The following is a 21,859-nucleotide window of genomic DNA, read 5'->3' on the forward strand; positions in this document are numbered from 1 at the left end:
AACAGCCACACGCCAACACGGAGGCACTCAAAAAACCTCCAGCCCGGAGCCAAGTCCTCTCTGTTTAACCAGGAACAACTACGAGCGATCGGGACGCTTCAGATCACCGCCGAGTTTGGACGATCGTCGGGCGGTTGGAGTTATTGTGAGGGTGTATGACTGGGCTGAACTTTGCCAATCCTGCACACTGACGCTGCACAAACGGACAGTGAGGTGATTTTACATTTGGCCAAACGCGGAGACACCGAAACGCAATATAAGACGTCGACGACGACGACGACGGGGAAACAGAATACAAAAGCCTCCGGGGGGGAGTCGGGGATGAGTGAATGCCTGCAGTCGGATCGTCAAGTTATACGTAATGAGGAAAGTTTGGAGGGACAGCGCATCAAAGGAAATATTTTGGAGGCAGGTTCCTATTAAAGTGGCACTCTGACTTCAGTGGCGTAAACATCAAAATTACTATGTGCGAAGTGGCCATGGGGGAGCAGGATGGGGAGATCTCGGACGTGGAGCAGTGCTCCTCTGTGGCGGAGAACGGGGTCATGTTGGTGGTCAATCACAGCCGGGCCCGTCCTCCCCTCAGCGTCGTGCTGGCCACCGTGCTCTACTGCGCTGAGTTCATCACGGCCGCCGTGCTCTGCAGCATGTACCATCACACCGAGGATGTGATCTGGATGAGCTTCACCATCGTCTTCATGCTGGTGCCCGCTGTGCTCATTCAGCTAGCCTTAACTTTCATCCACAGAGACCTGGGTCGGGACCGTCCTCTGGTCCTCTTCCTGCACCTACTGCTGCTGGGCCCGGTTATCAGGTAATTGGGAAACGTGGCCAGTGTGTGCGCTTGAAATCAGGATACTTTACTGCTTGTCATTTTTGTTATTACACCTTTTTACCCACAATAATAAGGTTCGTCTGTGATAAATTACCATTTAGGGGCATTTAAAAGCAGAAGAAAACATCCCCAGTACCCATGAATCCAGTTTAATTTCCAGTCATTCCAGTTCCAGTTTTGATTTTACACTGTAGGGAAGTTCACTAGATGTCAGCCACTGCTGACTGCATGAAACGGTGACAAGTAGCACATAAACAGACAGTTAAATGCCATTTTAATATTTGATATATATGTTTTAGCAATAATGTTACAGATTTTTACAGACTTGATGTTTCTTTATCTGCAGTGCAGTATATAAACACCATACGACTTTTAAAACTGAAAAAACAAGAGCGGTTTTTCACTGATTACTGACATGTTAGAGACAAAGCAGTTAACAGAGAAAACTTGCATCGCTGAATCTCATTAGTTCACCTTAAGTCCTAAGTGGGCATGCAACTTCCAGTTTCCATGAACACTGCAGGACAGTTAATGGTCTACAAATTGACAAGTTCTGCAGAATGCATTAAAGCCTGGCAGCAACCTCTGAGAGCTGGAATGACTCTGCAGCAGGAGAAAACTATGGAGACGAGTTGCTTAAAGACGTAAGATGCATGATATAAATGAACAGTAACACCTGTTAGGGTTCAGTACCTTCATGAACTACAAACAAACTGCCACTTTAATTGAATCTAACAAGTCTAACAGTTGCAAACGTTGGAAAATTTCATTAGCTTTTGCTCGCATACCCAGTAAACTGAAAACTGCATAGGACTATCAGTCATTTTTGATAGCTCATAATCTCTTGTGGTTGTAAGGCAGATATTCTCCTAATCTACCCTCTCAGATGAGTTTAAGCTGCCTTTTTTCATGTAATATCTGGTTTTTGACATTTCATCAAACACGACAGGATGCCATCTTTGACTCTGCAAAGCTGTAATGAACTCTAATTTGGCCACGCTTAAATATATCCACGTCCACTGATGTCAGTCCCTTGCTGTTCACTCTTGCAGCACTATGGTTGAACCAGTGTTTTTGCACTGAATAAAGATTTGCAGGTTTGGTAACCGAATCACACTCCAGATGGAAAGCGCGTCCATTATGACGAAGAGGCTAGATGAGTGAACATCACAACCTCCCACATCCTTCAGTGTGTTGACTAGTAATAGACTTCAGAACAAACAGCTTGTCCGATGATATCTGTCGCCCTCTTTTAATTTAAAGTCTCCCTGATGGCCAACCGCTCGACGGTTGTGGTCACTCTGTCAAATGACTGCACAACACTTTGTAGCACGTTTCACACTTATGACTTGATGCCACTCGATAGTATGACCTCATCTTATGTTAATGGCATCCAAAGGTCTCTGTGCTGCAGACCAGTCAGGCAAGAGAAAGAGGAAAGGGGTTTTGGATGTTGCTGCAAAGGTTTCTAGAAATAACGCATGCTTTATTCTATTCTTGTTGGTGAGACAAATGAGCACATCTAGAAAAAAATAACACCAGTGCATACATTTCAGTCAAGCAACAATGAGTGTTTGCTAGCTTTGATAAAGCTAGTTCGTTTTTAGAGGGAGGAGTTCTGTTTAGATATGCTCAGCTTGCACTTCCATGTCCGTTGATCTGAGCTGAGATACCTGTTTTGCAAATGATGACTGATGTAAGAAAACACAGGTGGAGGCGTGCCATGTATGAAAGGAAACATGCATGAACTTCAAACCTATGCTTCCGTCCCTGTTTCTCTCCCCGAACTTTGATTTGTCTCTGGAGTGCTCAGACGTAATGACGTGCATTTACAGTGAAACTAAAGGGCGTGTACCCTTTTGTCTTCTGTTGCAGATTAGGTGCCCTGGAAAGAACAGTTTGCAGAAAGAGGCACGGCTAAAAGGTGGCTTAATTTATGGCTCAGCTTTCAGCAAAGCCTAAAAAAATCCCAGTTATATATATTTTAGCATAATTTACATATTTAAAAACAGATTGTGATTAAATTATAAATAAGTGACAGTCACAGGCAATGCTTTGTAATGCCAATCAAAAGTCAGGAAATCTCAAGTGCTGAGACAACACTATTGATCTAAGCTTATATTATGTAGTGTAGTGTCCAAATATGGTAAAAGAATTCAAGACTCACGTTGTTCCTGTTTTACCAGTTTTAGTAAGTGAAAATTGCATCGCAAATCATAACAATGTAGCAGAGACATACAGGGAGTGCAGAATTATTAGGCAAGTTGTATTTTTGAGGAATAATTTTATTATTGAACAACAACCATGTTCTCAATGAACCCAAAAAACTCATTAATATCAAAGCTGAATGTTTTTGGAAGTAGTTTTTAGTTTGTTTTTAGTTTTAGCTATTTTAGGGGGATATCTGTGTGTGCAGGTGACTATTACTGTGCATAATTATTAGGCAACTTAACAAAAAACAAATATATACCCATTTCAATGATTTATTTTTACCAGTGAAACCAATATAACATCTCCACATTCACAAATATACATTTCTGACATTCAAAAACAAAACAAAAACAAATCAGCGACCAATATAGCCACCTTTCTTTGCAAGGACACTCAAAAGCCTGCCATCCATGGATTCTGTCAGTGTTTTGATCTGTTCACCATCAACATTGCGTGCAGCAGCAACCACAGCCTCCCAGACACTGTTCAGAGAGGTGTACTGTTTTCCCTCCTTGTAAATCTCACATTTGATGATGGACCACAGGTTCTCAATGGGGTTCAGATCAGGTGAACAAGGAGGCCATGTCATTAGTTTTTCTTCTTTTATACCCTTTCTTGCCAGCCACGCTGTGGAGTACTTGGACGCATGTGATGGAGCATTGTCCTGCATGAAAATCATGTTTTTCTTGAAGGATGCAGACTTCTTCCTGTACCACTGCTAGAAGAAGGTGTCTTCCAGAAACTGGCAGTAGGACTGGGAGTTGAGCTTGACTCCATCCTCAACCCGAAAAGGCCCCACAAGCTCATCTTTGATGATACCAGCCCAAACCAGTACTCCACCTCCACCTTGCTGGCGTCTGAGTCGGACTGGAGGTCTCTGCCCTTTACCAATCCAGCCACGGGCCCATCCATCTGGCCCATCAAGACTCACTCTCATTTCATCAGTCCATAAAACCTTAGAAAAATCAGTCTTGAGATATTTCTTGGCCCAGTCTTGACGTTTCAGCTTGTGTGTCTTGTTCAGTGGTGGTCGTCTTTCAGCCTTTCTTACCTTGGCCATGTCTCTGAGTATTGCACACCTTGTGCTTTTGGGCACTCCAGTGATGTTGCAGCTCTGAAATATGGCCAAACTGGTGGCAAGTGGCATCTTGGCAGCTGCACGCTTGACTTTTCTCAGTTCATGGGCAGTTATTTTGCGCCTTGGTTTTTCCACACGCTTCTTGCGACCCTGTTGACTATTTTGAATGAAATGCTTGATTGTTCGATGATCACGCTTCAGAAGCTTTGCAATTTTGAGACTGCTGTATCCCTCTGCAAGATATCTCACTATTTTTGACTTTTCTGAGCCTGTCAAGTCCTTCTTTTGACCCATTTTGCCAAAGGAAAGGAAGTTGCCTAATAATTATGCACACCTGATATAGGGTGTTGATGTCATTAGACCACACCCCTTCTCATTACAGCGATGCACATCACCTAATATGCTTAATTGGTATTAGGCTTTCGAGCCTATACAGCTTGGAGTAAGACAACATGCATGAAGAGGATGATGTGGACAAAATACTCATTTGCCTAATAATTCTGCACTCCCTGTATAAAGATGCTACTTGCATGCTGGATTGCAAAATAGAGCAGTGGTTCTTAATGTAAATGAAGTAAGGCCAAGTATCTGGCATCCAGCCACTAGTATCTAATTATTAACATATATAAGAGATAAAGCCACACGAGAGAGTAATACAGAATGATATTGGGAGACGTTAGCAGCAGGAAGCACAACTTAACATTGGTAAAAATTTAACTACATTTACTCAAGTACTGTACTTTTTACAAGTTGCACAAAAAACTTTACACTGTCTTTAAGAGAAACAGTCAACACACTATGTGTCTTCAAATGTGGTGTTTTTGAGTCTTGGTGATGAACTCAAGCTTTAGTAACCTGACAAAACAATCTTAATTAATGACTTATTGATTCTCTTGAGTGAGCTGGATGATAGAGAAGCCTCCATTATGGAGGCAGCCATCAGAAGACGGGCACACTGCGTCCAGAACAGAGTAGCTATGGTCAGCACTCTAGTACAGAGTCAGGCTGTTGGTTTGCTTGATGCTCGGTTGGCACTAAGGGTCCCAAAGTCTGCCAAAACATTATCCCCCACACCATTGCATCACCAGCAGCAGCAGCAGCAGCAGCAGCCTGAACTATAACACAAGGTCGGATGGATCGATGCTTTCATGTTGTTAACACCAAATTCTGACCCTGCCATCTGAAAAGGCGCTGCAGACATGATCAGACTGGTCAGACCAGACAGACTTTTTCTAATCTTCTCTTGTCTGATTTTTGTTAAGCCTGTGTGAACGCTAGCCTCAACATTAGGTTCTTAGCTGACAGAAGCGGCACCCAGTGTGGTCTTCTGCTGCTGTAGCCTATCTGATTCAAAGTTCAGAGATGTTCTTCTGCATTCCTTTTGTTGAATTTGAGTTACTGCTGCCTTCCTGTTACCTTAAAGCAGTCTCGCCATTGTCCCCTGTTGTCTGGAATCAGCAAAGGTTTTTTGGCGAGAGAACTGATGCTTACTGCTTATTTTCTCTTCTTCAGACCATCCTCTGTAAACCCTAGAGATATTTGTTTGGGGAAAATTCCAGTAGATCAGCAATTTCCGAGATACTCAGACCAGCCTGCCTGGCACCAACAACCATGTCACATTCAAAGGTTTAAACTTCAGCAGGTCATCCTGGTCATATCTACATTCCTAAATGCACTAAGCTGCTGCCTTATGCATTTTTGCATTTGCATTTTAAAGCAGTTGAACAGGTGTACCTAGCAAAGTGGCCAGGGAGTGTTTGTTGTTGCTTCCACATCACAGCTAAACAACGTCAAACACCCCTGTAGCTGGATTATGAAGAGGAACCAATCAGAAGAAGACATTGTTTTAAATAACAATCCGGTTTAAAGTATTACATCTAAAGGATATTAGAACTGTGAGTTATGCACAAAAGTTACAGTAGACTGTAAGAATAAAACATAAAAGGGGAAAAAAAACCATGATTGGTACCTTCTAATTAATAGGCATAGATAATTTCACATTTGGCGCTTCAATAAATGGGTCCTGATCATGTTAACAATTTCAAATTGTGTTTTAAAAGAGCTTAGAGGGACTGAGTAAAAGGAGAAAATATCAAGGATGGTCCTGCTGCCGACCTTAACAAAAAACAGCTGGGTCTGTCAGCTGTGTACACTTGCTCTCTATCCAGCACACGTCTCACTTCCACCTAAAAAAGCTTTGCTCATGCCAGTGATTCAAAATGGCCTTTGAAGCAGTTTTCTGCTGACTGCATGTCTAATGCTTTTCAGTTATCATCCATTGTGTCTCTGATGCCTGCCGGTAGTGCAGCAGTGAGGCCGGAAAACAGATACCATGATTGTTTCTGCAGTACAGCTCATCCTGTTCTGCATCATTATGGACCGCGCTGCTGTGAATAAATCACCTCTGGTGCTTCTTGGCTCAGATGGGAGGCTTCCTGTGTGACTTAGGGATGGCGTAATTGCTGATCTCGTGGCCACACCGTCAGACATACCATATCTGCTGTCAAGAGAGGAATCTCAACCCTTGATGTTCACAGATAACTGCATAGATGGTCCATTTTTTCAGAGCCTTGTATTACTGGTGCATGCATCTGAAAATACTCTGACAGTCAACGTAAAACAAAGACGTTATCTGATGAGAAACTTGTCTTGACTTGTCTCTTTAAGTGTATGAAACCAAACCAGGGATACACAACACATGGTTACTTTTTTGTCTACCAGGACTAGTTGAAACATGCTGAGCGTCATATGTGTCTCAACCTTAACAGTCTGAGGAGGCTTTGCCACTGAAGCTGATGGCGTAATCCCAAGTGACCAAAACAGGAGGATGTTGCTAAAGACTTACTGAAAGAACTTCCTGAATGCTCTTCTGCCCTATATAGTCAGGAATGTCAGCATTTCTTGAGTTGCTTGACATTATGTTTTTTAAAGGTAGTTCCTCTTCTTTTGTGTGGTATGTGGCCCGCAGTGCTGCTGTATTTGTACACTGAGGGGACAGATCGCATGTTTAGACTGCAAATACAGAGCAGTAACCAATGTTTCCTTCTATAAATCTATAAGATGCTTCTGTTGAAGTCGGGGTATTGATTCTCTTTGCAGGTTCATTTGTATGTCATGCTGTTTCCTTTCTCTAAGTGAAATTCAGCCTGCCTCTTAGTCGTTTTACAGACTCCTAAGTGGAGACTGGCTCAGGTTCAGTGCCATCATTTTGCATATTTTGCATCCCGGGTCTACTGTACTGCCAGAGTTCCAGGAAATGATATCAGGTTGTGCCTTCTCTATAACGCTGTGGCAAACCTTGTACATGAAAGTCAAGTGGCTTTCCTGTGACTGCCACCATAAAGAATAAAGTATGCTTGTGTGAGGCTGAGTGACTATGCGATCTTTTTTCCTACTTGCCATCTAAGTGTGGGTCAAACACAGTTCAGGCATTGAACAGTGGATCACATAAACACTACAGCTTTCCTAGAAAAAAGCAGCTGAAGCAACAGAGTCGGAAAAGGCATTCCAATAGAGTGATGTGAGATTTAGTGCTCCGGTGGGAATACTCAGAGGGCTGTGTTTTGAATACAGATGTACAGCGCTGTCCGTTCCTGGTTATTTCAGATGATTATGATTACCGTGTTGGCAAGGCCAGATACTTGCACTTTGGCTATATCACCTAAGTCCACATTCAGTTTATTTTTCCTTTTCATGACGTTTGTTGAGCATTCAGAGGCTTTTTTTAAAGCAAGCAGCTATACATTTTCCACAAAAACCCTTTTCAGTGCAAAACCTGTTTCCCCTCTTTATGAATACTGCTTTTTTTTTCCCTCTGTGACCAAACACTGAGAGCATTTACCTTGCAAACCTTAAGGGAACCACACCCTGAGACTTTCTGGTAATCCATCCAGGCCTTGTGGAGCAGGGTAGTCCTCCTGCTGAGTGCCCCCTGCTGGACTCTCAGTGCTGTGTGTATTTATAGCTGTGATTTGCAAACAAAGGCTTGTTCATTCTTCTGTGACATGCATAAGAGCAGTGTTGTGTCAGTGCCGTAATGTCCAAACCTTTAAAAACAAAGCAGAAAAACAAATTCCCGACACATGAGCCCCAATGCTTTCCCTTCTTTCCTCTCACATGTCTGATTTGGATCCTCTGCTGCCCTTCAGCGCTCACACTCTCATGTGCTGATTCCACAACACAGACATCACAACATACCAGCGTGGCGTCCTCTAATTTAAACCTAACATCGCACTGCCCTCTGTTGGTGTGAAAACATTACTTCGCTCACTCTCACACACTCCTCTCTCTCTTCCTCAGGTGTTTTGAGGCTCTGGTGATCTATTTTAAGGCAGGTAAAAAGGAAGAGCCTTATGTCACCATCTCCAGAAAGATCAAGCTGAAGAAGGGAACGGGGACAGAGATGGAGTGGGAAATTGGCCAAACGGAGCGCATCCTGGCCACGCACAGGAACGCCTTCAAACGCACCGCGGTCATCCAGGCTTTTCTGGGCTCCACGCCGCAGCTGACGCTCCAGCTGTACGCCACCATCCAGGAGAAATACATCCTCCCTACAAGAAGTAAGAATCACGGGGGGTTCAGATGATTGTTCCAGTATGAGGGTATCTTTAAAAAAAAAAATCTTAATAATATTAAAATGATGAAAATCATTCAGGTTGGCAGCTCTTTATAACTATGATTCATCACTTTGAATTGATAGTGTATCAAAGAAACTGCCAGTGTTAGTTCATGTAAATGCAGTCCACAAATACTGGGAGATTTACAGCAGAGCTATAAAATGTTATTTAAATGTCACATTGTTAACAGTTGTATCACCTTTAGTAATTACAATATCTGTAGATAAGTTGTCGAGTATGGCAAGGTGTTCCCAAGCCAGCCAAGACTTTGTAATTCAGTGTGTGTTGTAACTGAGCTCCTTGAGGAAGACGCCTGTGCAGACACCCTGCGGAGGAGGATGCCAGCAGAGTTTAAAAAAAAGTTGTTGTACGACTTCATAAAGAGAGAGAAACATGCAGGAAGTTTGTTTAGCAGCTAAAAATAAATGGAAAAATGAATCAAACCGCATAGAACCAGTCATGGCATGAGTAATCTGATACACGTTGGCTGTGCTTCTGGAAATACTTGGATGAATCTTGAGAGTGGTGCAGTCTGTCTCTGAGATTTCAAAAAAGCAAAAGCTCTGTGTAAATCTGAGTTTCTGTGACAGCTCAGACGTGGTGAAAGAAACCACAAAGAGTCAACCTTTTATGCACAAAATGCCAATTGCTTGCATTTTGACACAAACTATTATGGGAAAACTTCGCAAAATAATCTGAACTGATGTCTGCAGAATATTGAGAGTGCGTTCTTTTGTCAGATGAGGTTAAGATGAATTTGTTAGGCTCAGATTTTAGCTTATCGTGTCGGCTGTCAACCCACAGAGGTGGGTGTTGGACGGTAAGGAGCCGTTAAAGTGCAAAAGATATTACGTTAATGATATTCATGGATGGCGCCAAAAATGTCAGTGAATGTGTAAAAATGCTGGCTCACAGGATTGCTGCCATTTTTAAAACAAATCTGGCAGAAGGAGAAGGATCGGGCATGACAGTGATCCAAAGCACCTTTAAAATATTGTCAAGTAGACAAAAGTCCAACTTTGACCTGGACGCGTTGTCTGGCTTAAGTTTAGAAAACATTTTGGGTTTTTCAAGCTAAAATGACAGAAAAACACAAACTGGAAAAAACATTGCCTGATAAATAATAGAAATCGGTGTTAAAGAACTACACTTCCACGCCAAGCAGGATGGGGTTTGCATTAAAAAGTAAAAGGTAGAGATGAGAAGTGTGGATGGGGGGAAAAAACTAGATTTAAACCGCAATAGTTCAAACATGTACTGACTTTTGTTGCTTTGGGGCATGTATTCTTAACAATGTATATTTAAACTTTTTTTACTTTCTAATTTTACACAATTGGAAATATGCAAATATAAAACTGATGCTCTAACTTTAAGCTTGGTGACATCTGTGCTTACAAGCAGATGTGGTGTAATAGTTTTTAAAGGACTCCTGGGACCCAAAGCAAACTGGTGTTTTGGGTTGTTTTTATTTACAGCTTCAGGCATGTTTTCAGGCATAAATATTGTTGTTTGTTTTCTGTGAATAATTGAGATCTAGATTTTTTTCTGCACACTGCTTAAGCGTGAAAACGGCAAATGTAAAGCTGCTGAGAAGCTGGAGGTGTGCAGCCTGTTGTCTGTGCTCGTTTCTTCTTTTTTGACACTTTGCTGTTTCCATTTTTATTTTTACATGATTTTATAATAAAGTGAAGAACATTCATAAGCAAGTTATAGGTTTGTAGACTTCTACATTTATGCAAAGAGTCAATGTTGGTCCTTCTTTACAATTTATGCAGTTCTCTTTTGCATTAAGCTTCTGTGCTAAATTCTAATTGATTCCAATTCAAGTTTTATCAGGGCTGAGAGCTGATCAATGTGTAGGCGTCTGCCTTTCCACTTGCTTTTTAAGAAACGACCGTGGATTCTTAAGCAGATAAAGATGTGGGGAGGTTACTAGTCATTAATTCAGAATGTTAATTGATCATCTCTGAGCCCTTTAGACATCACTATCATGTTGGAAAATGTTCAGATTGTCACCACGTTGCTCCCGATGGGCCACACGAGAAATTGGGACTGTGGTGGACGTCCTTAACTTGTGCAGCCGTCCACAGTAGTCCCAGTTTCTCATCTGCCTCTGCCAAAACGTCTGGACATGATTATATTATTTTGCCCTTTACCAAAAAATAGTGACAAAAAAAAAAAACAAATTTAATTTTGTTTTTTTAAACATTATTTTTAGGTATGTGTGGCAAAGTATAGATGTCCTGTGGCTAAAATTAACAAACTAAAAATAACTAAAATTCAACCTGTGTTTTGCAATTAAAACATTTTTTTCGTGATGTTCTGGAAGTAGCAGTAAATAAGCCACAGACAGACAACACAGAAAGTCTACGGAGCATGTAAGAAAGCACATTCTCACTGTTTCGTTTTTTAACACGTCAGTCTTTGCACTGCTTTTAGGACAACTTGAAATTTTGACCTGATGATGGCACTAGAGGAAAGATTTTTTTTCCCTCTGTCCATCTAAAAGAAGTTAAGATTGTTCAGAGTGGAAGAGAATGATACCCAGGCCAACAGCCCAACTCCTCCCCTCCTGCCATGCTGCTGGTGCAGTTAAAGAACAGTTTTGTTTTGTTTTTTAACTCAAACGCTAATATCATCTTGTTGAATTGGCAAAATTGCAAGCTACATCGTGACCTTCAGAATATATAAGTGCTTCTTAGTTGTTTCTTGGACTTGACACATTTCTGGAAAACCTGATAATCCATCTGGATATTTCTGGAAAAGTTGCCTTTTTCACTCTTAGTGTCCCATAAATATTCTGAGGGAGTTCAAGTCAAGTGACTTAACAGTGGTTTCAAGTAGTCCTTCAAAGTTTTGTGCTCATTATCCTGCTTCAGTGGGAATCCTTTCCCCAAAAAATGCATTCGAGAGAATGAAGCAGGTCTCTGATGAATGGATGTCTGCTTGAAAGACTGGTGTTGATCTCCCTAAATCCAGTGAAGGCTTTACCCCATCATGTTTCACCACCATTCTCCTGTTCTTCTTCTTCACTTTAAATCTTCTGCCACTTCAACAAATCTCACAATTTATCAGCAGCATGAACGTTTCTCCATCATTCACAATGAAATGCTGCTTTGTCTCAGCTGACCATTAGATTTGGTTTCCCATCTTGATGCTGCTCGTCTCAGAGACCAGTACCAGAGAGCATTTCTCCACTGAACTTTTACTGATTGAAGTTTTTCTTTGTTGAGAAAATCACTGTTTTTCTGATGAAGGCGCTCTTGTGCTTTTTTTTTTTTTTTTCAGTGATGGTGTGAACACTTTCGATTTGGCTGATTGTACTTTGGATCCAACAAATTCAGCTCCTACAAAGACTAGATTAATGCTGAGCCCCTCTTTCCTTGCAATAACCGATCGATCTCTGACACCTTCACTTAGTTCTAACACCCGATGCTTCCCTCTTTGCAGTGCTCTAGTTATTGCACTGCAGACTCTGCAGTATATTTCTTATTTTCGTGTCAATGAACTTCCTGAGAATTTCCAGGTTGACATGAAATTTTGATGCGGTGTCAGACCCTGCCGTACGTCTGTTAAATTCTGATCCTTTTAAGTGAATAAATCATGTTGTCTGTGCCCAAACCGTTAATAAACCTACTTTTTAACAGTTTATAGTTTCTTGTGATTTTTGAGAAGTCTAACAGGTCACTTGTGTCTGTGTTTCCAGTGGTGCTGATGGTCATCACCCTGATCTCCATCACCTACGGGGCCCTCGTGTGCAGTGTTCTGGCCATCCAGATCAGATTCGATGACTACAAATTACAGCTGCGCCCCTGTGCTTACCTGTGTATGATTGTCTGGAGAGGCTTGGAGATTGCTGCCCGGGTCACAGCGCTGGTCCTCTTCAGCACGGCACTCACTCATTGGACGATCCTTGTCGGCATGGTTAACCTTCTTTTCTTCTTCTTCCTCCCCTGGGTTGAGTTCTGGGCCAGGAAAGGCTCTCTAACTGAGAATGTGGAGAACAACTTTTCTAAGCTGGACACTGTGGTGGTGCTGTGCATGTTCACGTTGCTGTACGCCTGCATAAACATCTTCTGCTGGTCAGCGGTGCAGCTTGACCTCACCCATCAAGAGCTCATCGAGAAAAGGCAGCAATGGGGCCGCCTGGCCATGTACTACTGTGGGCGCTTTATTGAGAACTTCCTCCTCATCACGCTCTGGTACTTCTTCAAGTCAGACTTTTATGAGTATGTGTGCGCCCCGCTGTTGGTGGTCCAGCTGCTGGTCTGCTACAGCCTGGCTGTGCTCTTCATGCTGCTCTTCTACCAGTTTTTCCACCCTTTCAGACGCCTCTTCAAGTACAACGTCCACGACTGCCTGCACTGCGTCTGCTGCCGTAAAAAAAGGCGTGGAGAGCAGGGGAGGCGAGGGAAGCCGGCACACTCGTACTCTACGTCAGCCACCATGGTGGTTGGGGCGGAGGAGCCGGTGGAGCTGTTGGACACTCAGGGTTCACAACCTCCTGACCTCACCAGCCAGCTTGGAGAGCGGGAGACGGCTATTGTTGACGATATGATGGAGGCGGCCTAAGTAATTTGCTATAAAGGTGCATCGCTGAACAAAGCCTGGAGTAGTCAAACACAGGACATTTGTGTGTTTTTTCAGAGAAAGTGAGGTGGCATGTTAGAGAACAAACTTTTGCCTTTTTCTCTTCAGTTCAAACATCTCGTTCTGTAAGGTATTTAGGGTGATTCCTGGTGTTCTCATTAAAGATGATCCCATACACTGAGGGCCCCACAAAGGTCGGTACACGAAATAATGTAGCATGCCGAGATATGCAGCGACACACAAAGGCCGCTGTTGAGAGGGCAGCCTGAGCCAGGTGTGAGGGGAAACGTGCCAAGTGGAGTGTCCCAAACATCGACCAGGAGAACACACTGTTTACTTAATCTCAGGGTTTTCATAGCATGAAGGCCCTTTTGCACAGGTTTGCATCTGAAGTAGGAGACTTAACAGGGAAAAAAAGTAAAAACACACTAACAGGAGGATGACAAGTAAAGGTCAGAAGATGAATTTATCTTCCTCATACCAACTGCTGTGATGAATGCCTCGTCTTGTTCATTGTCCACTGTGGCTGGCTTTTGTTTAAAATGAAAAGGGGGGGGGGGGGGGGGTGCTTTGTGTTGTGAAACAGAAAATTACAAATGTCTAAAAGCCTATGACAATATTTTTGTGTCTTGTGTAACACAGGAAACTGAGAACTAGCCTTATTTTTGATGTTGCATTAAGGAGACAGACACTGATGAAAGTCATTCTTGTTTTTTAATGTTTTGTCCTGTTAAAACAGTGCCTTCACTGCTACTACTGTGTTACTTGAACAATAAATAAAATTATATCTGAATATTCAGGCTTGCTTTTGTTTATTTTTCTTTTATTACATTTACATATACAGTAGTACACCTTTTCTTGCCATAGAACAACTTGCATAGCCGATGCAAGTTGTGATATATCGTATTGTGCAACATATACTTCCTCATTCCTGCCATCCATGACAGTTGATCCAGTTTCCGGGAGGTAGGAATGCGATCAGCAAGACTCAGGAAAACTTCCTGAACAGCGCAATTTCAGCCACTGCTGCTTTTGTCTGTTTGTCTCATCACCATCACACACCTGTAAATGAAGGAGGAGTCCAGACAAGCAGGGATGAAATAAAAGTGCCAGCAGCTTAAAGGATGCAGTGAAGCTGCTCGAGTCGAGATATAGAGCTCAACATGGCGAACTGCATTGTCAACTACGGCTTTTCAGCCTTCATACTGGTAAGTTTTTCATATTCACACGTTTGCAATTCCATTTTTCAACGGAGGGGTTTTGTAAACGCAGATGTGGGACATTTACGCACAGCTTTTGCGCGCAGTCACGTATTTCAAATACATTTTTCAATGCTTGCAACCATTGTGTGATGGAAACATGGTTCTGGTTATGTTTGCAGTTTGTGTGGATGGCCATCAACATCTTCCTTTTTGTGTATTTTTATTTCTTCTACGACTTGGGGCCGCAGTTCTTTTACACGCGTCATCTTTTAGGGGTGAGTAAAGATCTTTGTTATGATGCTCGGTTCATTACTTTTACCAAAAACAATTACTGCTTCTCTTCTTTAAGTGAATTTAAGTTCAGACGAACGGGGATGTAAATAGCTGAGAATAGCAATGGTGTTGAGCTTTTAACTTAAATGCTCTGTGTCGAAACTATATTAAACTGCATTAACCCTGACAAGTACGAATTACAATAATATAGAAGAAAAGCGAGTTTATGTCACACGTAGACTATTTGTATATATATGTTTTCCCCTTTATGTATAGTGCTTCGTTTGGAGAGTGTTGTCTGTCCCATTCTTGTAAAGATGATGGTTTTTGAACGTCTCTTCAACCGTTCATCTCCAAGATCAAGCTAAACTGTCAGAGAAACATATAATATAGCAATAAAAGTACGTTTGTTTGTAACTTCGATCTCAACTGATTTTTAAATACAGTGTATTAATTAAAACCGCATATGACTCAGAAGCATGTACCTTGATCTGCCCATAAGTTGTGAGATGTGGAGGCAAAAGATTCTTCTTTTTTGACCGCATAAATGTCTTTATTACATACCGAATGTATTTTAATTCATGTAAACTGCAACTTGATGTGTTCAAGCCCCATGCAATCACACAGAAGTACTTCTTAGAATGTTGCCATATTAAAAATTCAACATCGTTGGACCCCAAATGGTTATTTAAATAAGCAATGTGTAAAATTTAAGGGGGAAATTTCTCTAACTGACAGCAGACTCTCTTTTTTTTAGCAACAGTGAGAGGCCAGGTCCAGCAATAAGGCAAATGTGGTGGAGGGTAACGCCTTTAAATGGAAATAGGAACTTAAGTGCAGTATATAAGAAAATGCAATGACTACTACCCTCTGTGATTTTCGTGAAATGATGCTCATATGGAGATGCTTTTTATTTTAGTCTGCTTTGCCTTGGGCCAGAGCTCCTGCAGCTGTCCTCAACTTTAACTGCATGCTCATCCTCCTCCCAGTGTGCAGGAACCTGCTGTCTCTGCTCCGAGGCTCTTTTGTGGTAAGTTCCTCATGTTTTCATTAGGGATGGACCGATCCGATATTACGTATCGGTATCGGTCCGATACTGACCTAAATTACTGGATCGGCTATGTAAAAATGTAATCGGCATTAACAGGGAAGGGGGGGAGGGGTACAAAGAAATACTCTTTTTTTTTTTTTTTGTTATTCTCATGTCTAGCTTTTAATAAATAATTATCTGAATCTAACAACCAAAGTTTTCATCTGATGTAAAATGTATAGAAGTCCATTATTGTATATAGTAACGATTAAGTCTAATAGTTAGTAGGCTATAGTACTTTTTTCTTTGGGAAGGTACCATCTGTGCTGGCTGCAAAAATAAACCCCCAAAATTGGTCAGGTGGCCACCCACAACCTCAGACACAATTAACCAGCATAACAATGTGGTGCACTCGTAAGGCGTCCTGGAATCAAACCCCTGACATCTCATGTCTGTTTTGTGATGAGTTTGCATGTTCTCTGCATGCTTGTGCAGGTTTCTCATGCTGTCAAACTATGTAAGGTTCAATTTGCTTTGTGTTTAGAGCTTAAGTTACTTTTTACTGCTTGCGGAGATTATTACAGAGAAAGGATAACTCATCTGGTTGAGTAGCTTTCTGTTTTGTAAGAATGTCACTCCCATGTTTTGCCATTCACTCCCTTTCTTTCTTTGTCTTTTCAGCGTTGCAGCAGAACAATGAGGAAACAGTTGGACAAGAATTTGACTTTCCACAAGCTGGTGGCATACATGATCGCTCTGATGACAGGTATGCAATGGTGAATTTAATTTATATGGCAAACGCAATGTAAGGTGAAATTGTGTGTCTGTTCCTCCTTATGTACCTTATGTCTCGTTTAAGTAGATATTGGAATAAAATCTGGCAATATTCTTCTGTTTAAAGATGACATTTCAATGTTGTTTCTGTCTATTGTTTTTGTTTTGTTTTTTAGGTGCTATAGTTGTATAGTTGTGCTATAGTCATAGCGACATGAATTATGCTCCAACAATAAAAGACAAAGAGACAAACTTCTCACTTTCTTTTCAAAAACGCATTTTTGAAAAGAAAATGACACCCATGCATGGTGTTAACTATTCGCCACACTCTGCAAATGTGCCTACATGAGTGATAAGCACATGTTTACTCAAGTCTCACAGTAAAACGTATCTCAGTCTATTGTGAAGTTACAGTAAAACTGACAGAAAGATTTATTTTTTTCCCCTTCCTTCCCTCAATCACGCAGCCACACACACACAAAACACACACAGGTCAACAAGTGTTAAGTAAAGATCTGGAATTAATTTTGGCAAGACAAGTTACAGGTAAATAAATGACTAAGAACATATGATAACAAAAACCTTTTCTCAAACGATCGACTGCAAATATTTGAAACTCAAAAAGCTTGAACTGTTTCCTTTGATCAACTTGTTAAAAACACTTTTCACACCTTTTTTTTTTTTTTTTGCAAACAAATACAAAACTACATAAAGCAGCCGTAACGTGTCTCCTCTGTGTCTTGTCACAGCTGTTCATACGATCGCTCACTTGTTCAACCTGGAGCGGTACAACAACAGTAGACAAGGTCTTGACGACGAGCTCAGCACCGCTCTGTCCCATCTGGCTGACACAGAAAACACCACCTACCTGAATCCAGTCCGTATAACCAACCTTGTAAGTCATCTACGGATTGCTCTGAAACTGACATGAAATGAAATGCATCTCTCAACAAATACAGAGCTTTGCACAAAACAAATAACAGGACTCATACTTATCATTTATCAAACTGTAAAATGTGGGGGTGCCGCTTTCGCTCACAGGTGGAGCAGATGACCGCATGTCTCATGACTTAATGTAGTTAACCCAGGTTCATTTTTGACCTGAGACCCTTTTACTGTATCTAATGAAGACAAAATAATAATACAATTTAAATAAAACAACTTATAAATGTGCCGCTTGCAAACTAAAAGGGGAGTTCTGCTCTGCTAATGGATCAACTGGAAACTGTTGATGCCAGTCCAATAATTAAATATGTTGGACATGTGAACACTGTGACCAAGTTGGCTGAAAGCTCACGCGTCTGCTTGTGTCTCAGGATCCTCAGCAGATTCCCACCTACTTTGCCTTCACCACCATCGCCGGCCTCACTGGTGTCGTCATCACTCTCGCGCTCATCCTCATCATCACCTCCTCCATGGAGGTCATCAGACGCAGCTACTTTGAAGTGTTCTGGTACACGCACCACCTCTTCATCATCTTCTTCGCTGGTCTCGTTTTCCACGGAGCCGGGTACGAGACGGGTTTCAGCCTTTGTTGACTTTGGCTTGCGTGTTGTTATTTTTGCAAGCAGGTTTCATTTGTGCAATTTGCACCTGCAGGCGCATTGTGAGGAGCCAGCAGAAGACAAATCCACCACACAACACAACTTTTTGTAAAGATCACCCTGATGACTGGGGACAGATTCCTGAGTGTCCCATCCCTCAGTTTGCAGGAGGGTTTCCACAGGTTTGTCCTTTTGTACAGAGAGTTGTAAATGAAAAACTTCATCAGTGAAACCTCGTTAACCTCTTCCTGTTTTTTTTTTTTTTTTCAGACCTGGATGTATGTGATTGGCCCGATGGTTATTTATCTCTGTGAGCGCCTGGTTCGTTTCATTCGTTACATGCAGAGAGTACAATACAAGAAGGTATGTTAGACTCACATTTCACCTGCTGCTTCTTCCACTTTTTTTGCATGGGATCCTAATCCATGTGCTTTGTCTTCAGATTGTCATGCGACCCTCTAAAGTGCTGGAGCTGCAGCTGATAAAGAATGGTTTCAAAATGGAGGTGGGTCAGTACGTCTTCGTCAACTGCCCAGCCATCTCACAGTTGGAGTGGCACCCGTTCACCATGACGTCTGCGCCTGAGGAGGATTTCTTCAGCGTCCACATCCGCTCGGCAGGCGACTGGACCGACAAACTCATTGAAATCATGAAGAAGGTACCAGAGGGAGCAGAGGGACCCAAGTGAGTCAAACAATCTGACCTTATCCAATCTGTTACTGTAGATGTTTCATGAGGAGGTAACTATTGCTACCTGTAATTTGTTTTGTTTTTTAAGCTTCTAATTTTTCTGGGTAAAATCAAAACTATTGTTTTTGTCTAAAACTGTAACAACACACAAATACATGACTCTCAAGAAAGAGTCCAAATGTCAAAGCATCTCTGAGCAAGATAACAAACTCAGATTGCATCAGGTGATCCCAGCTTGAACTTGTATACAGTGTAAGCGTGCATAACTGTGTACAAAGTATCCAGACTGATGCCATTATTAAGCATTTTTAGGAGAAATCAAATTTCATGTTTCCAGATACTTTAATGGAGGCTGTTAAGCCAACTAACCTACATATGTGGAACGTTTATTCACTGTAATGAGATCCATGGCAACTAGGTTTTCTCACAAGATCAACATTGCAGCTTTTTTCAAGGGTTTTTATTGTACCAGATTCCAGTTTGCACTTTGTTACATGATTGTCATGTTAGTTAGCTAATATAACAAAGGCAGATGCTAATAAATGCATATTTGAAATGAATTTGTGATTGCTCGTGTGAATTTTGACACAGTCATAAATGACACTCATATTTCAGACAAATTCCCTAGTTACACCAAAGAGTTGGTTTAACGAGTACTATAAGTACTTTAATTGTTTTTGATTATTGCTAAAAAAATCTTGTCATTCTGTTATGTAACTGGAAAAATTGTGTTGCCATTCAGAATATTACATCCTCCAAACAAACAAACAAAAACTGAAGATTATAGCATAGCAATAAGCAACAATACATGTATATTTAAACTATAACAAGCCTAAGTGGGAGCCTTGGAGTACGCCACAGGAAACTGCAAAAAATCAAAACCTTTACAAACTGATACTGACGTCCAAAGTCACATCCAGCAACTCGTTTCTTGACGACCTACAACTAGCTCTTTGAAGACATCTCAAAACCTGTAGTTTATTTTTCTTGTTAAAAAAAATTCTTTTTGCCCTCAGGTTGGGCGTGGATGGACCTTTTGGCACAGCCAGCGAGGATGTGTTCGACTACGAGGTCAGCATGCTGATCGGTGCTGGCATCGGCGTCACTCCATTTGCCTCCATCCTCAAGTCCATCTGGTACAAGTTCAAAGACTCTGATCCTAAACTGCGCACCAGGAAGGTAACTTAACCCAACTGCTCCCCATCAGCCTGTTTATTATGAAATAGATGAAACCAATTCATATAAAGATTATTTCTTTATCCCCAAGGTTGGGACAACAATGACCTTAGTGTTAGTTATTAAATGCTTTTGACCTTATGTTTGTGTGAGATCAAACCAGCTCACTTCTTCTATTCAAACCTAACACAGGGCCTTCAATTGTCCTGTAAATAAAGACGCTTGTGTTTGAAACAGCACACCCATGCCAGAGGATGAGTCATTGTTTAACATGCATTTGCTTCCTGGTTTCAGATTTATTTCTACTGGCTCTGTCGGGAAACGCACGCCTTTGAGTGGTTTGCCGACCTTCTACAGGTGCTGGAGAAAGAGATGGAGGAGAGAGGCATGGGGGATTTCCTCACCTATAAACTCTACTTGACTGGATGGGATCAGAGCCACGTACGTGTGTGAATCAGTTATCAACCTACTCCACCCTCAGACCAAAGTCCACAACAGCAGTTTGATGTCATTTCATCTCAAGCTCAGTGGGGTTTTTTTTTCTCTCCCTCCTCCCTCCACAGGCTACTCACGTTATGGTTCACTTTGATAAGGACACTGATGTAGTCACTGGGCTCAAACAGAAGACTCACTATGGCCGGCCCATCTGGGACAAGGAGTTTGAACAAGTCCGCATAGAGAACCCCACGTAAGCTTAAAAAAAGTGTCTTTAATTCTCTGGATTCAAACGAGTGCTTAAAAAGACTCGGAAGAACAAGAACTTTTAAAAAGTTACCTTAAAGCTTTGAAAATTTAAATATTTCAGAGCAAAAATGCCATTACGTTCTGTATATTTCTTCAGTTAACTAAAATAGCTCAACTCAGTTGCATTTATATGACCTGAACTACCTACTTTTTCATTTCACTGATAATAAAGATAATGAGTATTACCATTTTATAAATTCTCGCACAGTGAAATCTGCTTATTTCAATATGTTGGGTCTAATAATATTAATGTAAAGATGATATTGTCTCAAATGTCATCTTAAAAATGAAATAATAGTTGATATATTGTGCATTACACTTGAGGAAAAGACTAAAAAAGTTTCATTTTGTCATTGTGGATTATTAAGTCTGAATTAATAGGCTTTGACCTTTTAAACTGCTTAAATATAAAGTCTACAACACCAACTACACAAAAACTGCAGGAGGCTGAATCCACTGTGTGTGTTTTATTGATTGTAACAGCATGTAGAATCTGAAAACGAGCATGTTTTCATAGCTGTAAAATAAATGAATGGAATAAAAGTTTGAATGATAAAGCAGCTTTGTTTTGTTTTTCTGTGTGTTTTAGGTCCATTGTAGGAACTTTCTTGTGCGGCCCTGAAGCTCTGGGGAAAGTCCTGGAGAAGAAATGTGCCAAATACTCAGACGTGGATCCTCGCAAGACCAGATTTTACTTCAACAAGGAGAACTTCTGAGCAAAAAAAAAAAAAGCAAACGAGACAAAAACAGGAAGCGCACGTTCACATATTTCAAAGGATAACAATCAGTTGGAACTTTGTCTCGCTTCAGAAGAGAAATGTCAAAACATCGAGGAAAACCAGTGTGACAGGACGAGTGTTTACAGACCTTCCTCCATCTACTCTGAAGGGAGTACAGAGCCGTGGTGGGTCATTTTAATCAGTGGTGCTCAGGGATTTGCCCCATTTTTCCATTGTGAAGTAAGGAATCACTGAGGCTACATATATATTATATATATGTATATATTTGTGTCATATTAGGCTGCATTATTGTAGTACTTGACTAAAGTTACAGGGACGATTTATGCTGTTATTAAGATGACCTTGGTTCTTAGATC

The 21,859-nt window shown here is 41.3% G+C and overlaps 2 protein-coding genes across 2 annotated transcripts; both read left to right on the forward strand.

Moving 5' to 3' along the window:
* Nucleotides 1-464: 464 nt before the first annotated feature.
* On the forward strand, nucleotides 465-13,891 carry xkrx (XK related X-linked). The gene is made up of 3 exons (XM_084950639.1): nucleotides 465-814; nucleotides 8,424-8,683; nucleotides 12,447-13,891. Exons 1-3 carry the CDS (start codon nucleotides 465-467, stop codon nucleotides 13,310-13,312), a joined length of 1,476 nt encoding a protein of 491 aa, XP_084806765.1. The 3' UTR covers nucleotides 13,313-13,891.
* Nucleotides 13,892-14,264: 373 nt separating this feature from the next.
* Nucleotides 14,265-21,499, forward strand: nox1 (NADPH oxidase 1). The gene is made up of 13 exons (XM_084950608.1): nucleotides 14,265-14,538; nucleotides 14,712-14,807; nucleotides 15,725-15,835; nucleotides 16,517-16,601; nucleotides 17,359-17,504; nucleotides 17,926-18,119; nucleotides 18,209-18,335; nucleotides 18,424-18,516; nucleotides 18,596-18,837; nucleotides 19,860-20,022; nucleotides 20,314-20,460; nucleotides 20,583-20,707; nucleotides 21,353-21,499. The coding sequence occupies exons 1-13, from the start codon at nucleotides 14,494-14,496 to the stop codon at nucleotides 21,477-21,479; spliced, it is 1,701 nt and encodes a 566-aa protein (XP_084806734.1). The 5' UTR covers nucleotides 14,265-14,493; the 3' UTR covers nucleotides 21,480-21,499.
* Nucleotides 21,500-21,859: the final 360 nt, after the last annotated feature.

This window comes from Perissodus microlepis, chromosome 2 (assembly GCF_051167445.1).
Source record: "Perissodus microlepis isolate ML-2025 ecotype Zambia chromosome 2, ASM5116744v1, whole genome shotgun sequence".
NCBI lineage: Eukaryota > Metazoa > Chordata > Actinopteri > Cichliformes > Cichlidae > Perissodus > Perissodus microlepis.

Excerpts from the sequence above, each read along its gene's own strand:
- nox1 (XM_084950608.1), top strand. The coding sequence starts at position 14,494 with ATGGCGAACTGCATTGTCAACTACGGCTTTTCAGCCTTCATACTG. Across the intron at positions 18,120-18,208 it reads CTCGTTTTCCACGGAGCCGG|GCGCATTGTGAGGAGCCAGC; the intron begins GTACGAGACGGG and ends TTGCACCTGCAG. Across the intron at positions 20,023-20,313 it reads CTAAACTGCGCACCAGGAAG|ATTTATTTCTACTGGCTCTG; the intron begins GTAACTTAACCC and ends TCCTGGTTTCAG.
- xkrx (XM_084950639.1), top strand. The coding sequence starts at position 465 with ATGTGCGAAGTGGCCATGGGGGAGCAGGATGGGGAGATCTCGGACGTG. Across the intron at positions 815-8,423 it reads CTGCTGGGCCCGGTTATCAG|GTGTTTTGAGGCTCTGGTGA; the intron begins GTAATTGGGAAA and ends TCTCTTCCTCAG. Across the intron at positions 8,684-12,446 it reads ATACATCCTCCCTACAAGAA|TGGTGCTGATGGTCATCACC; the intron begins GTAAGAATCACG and ends CTGTGTTTCCAG.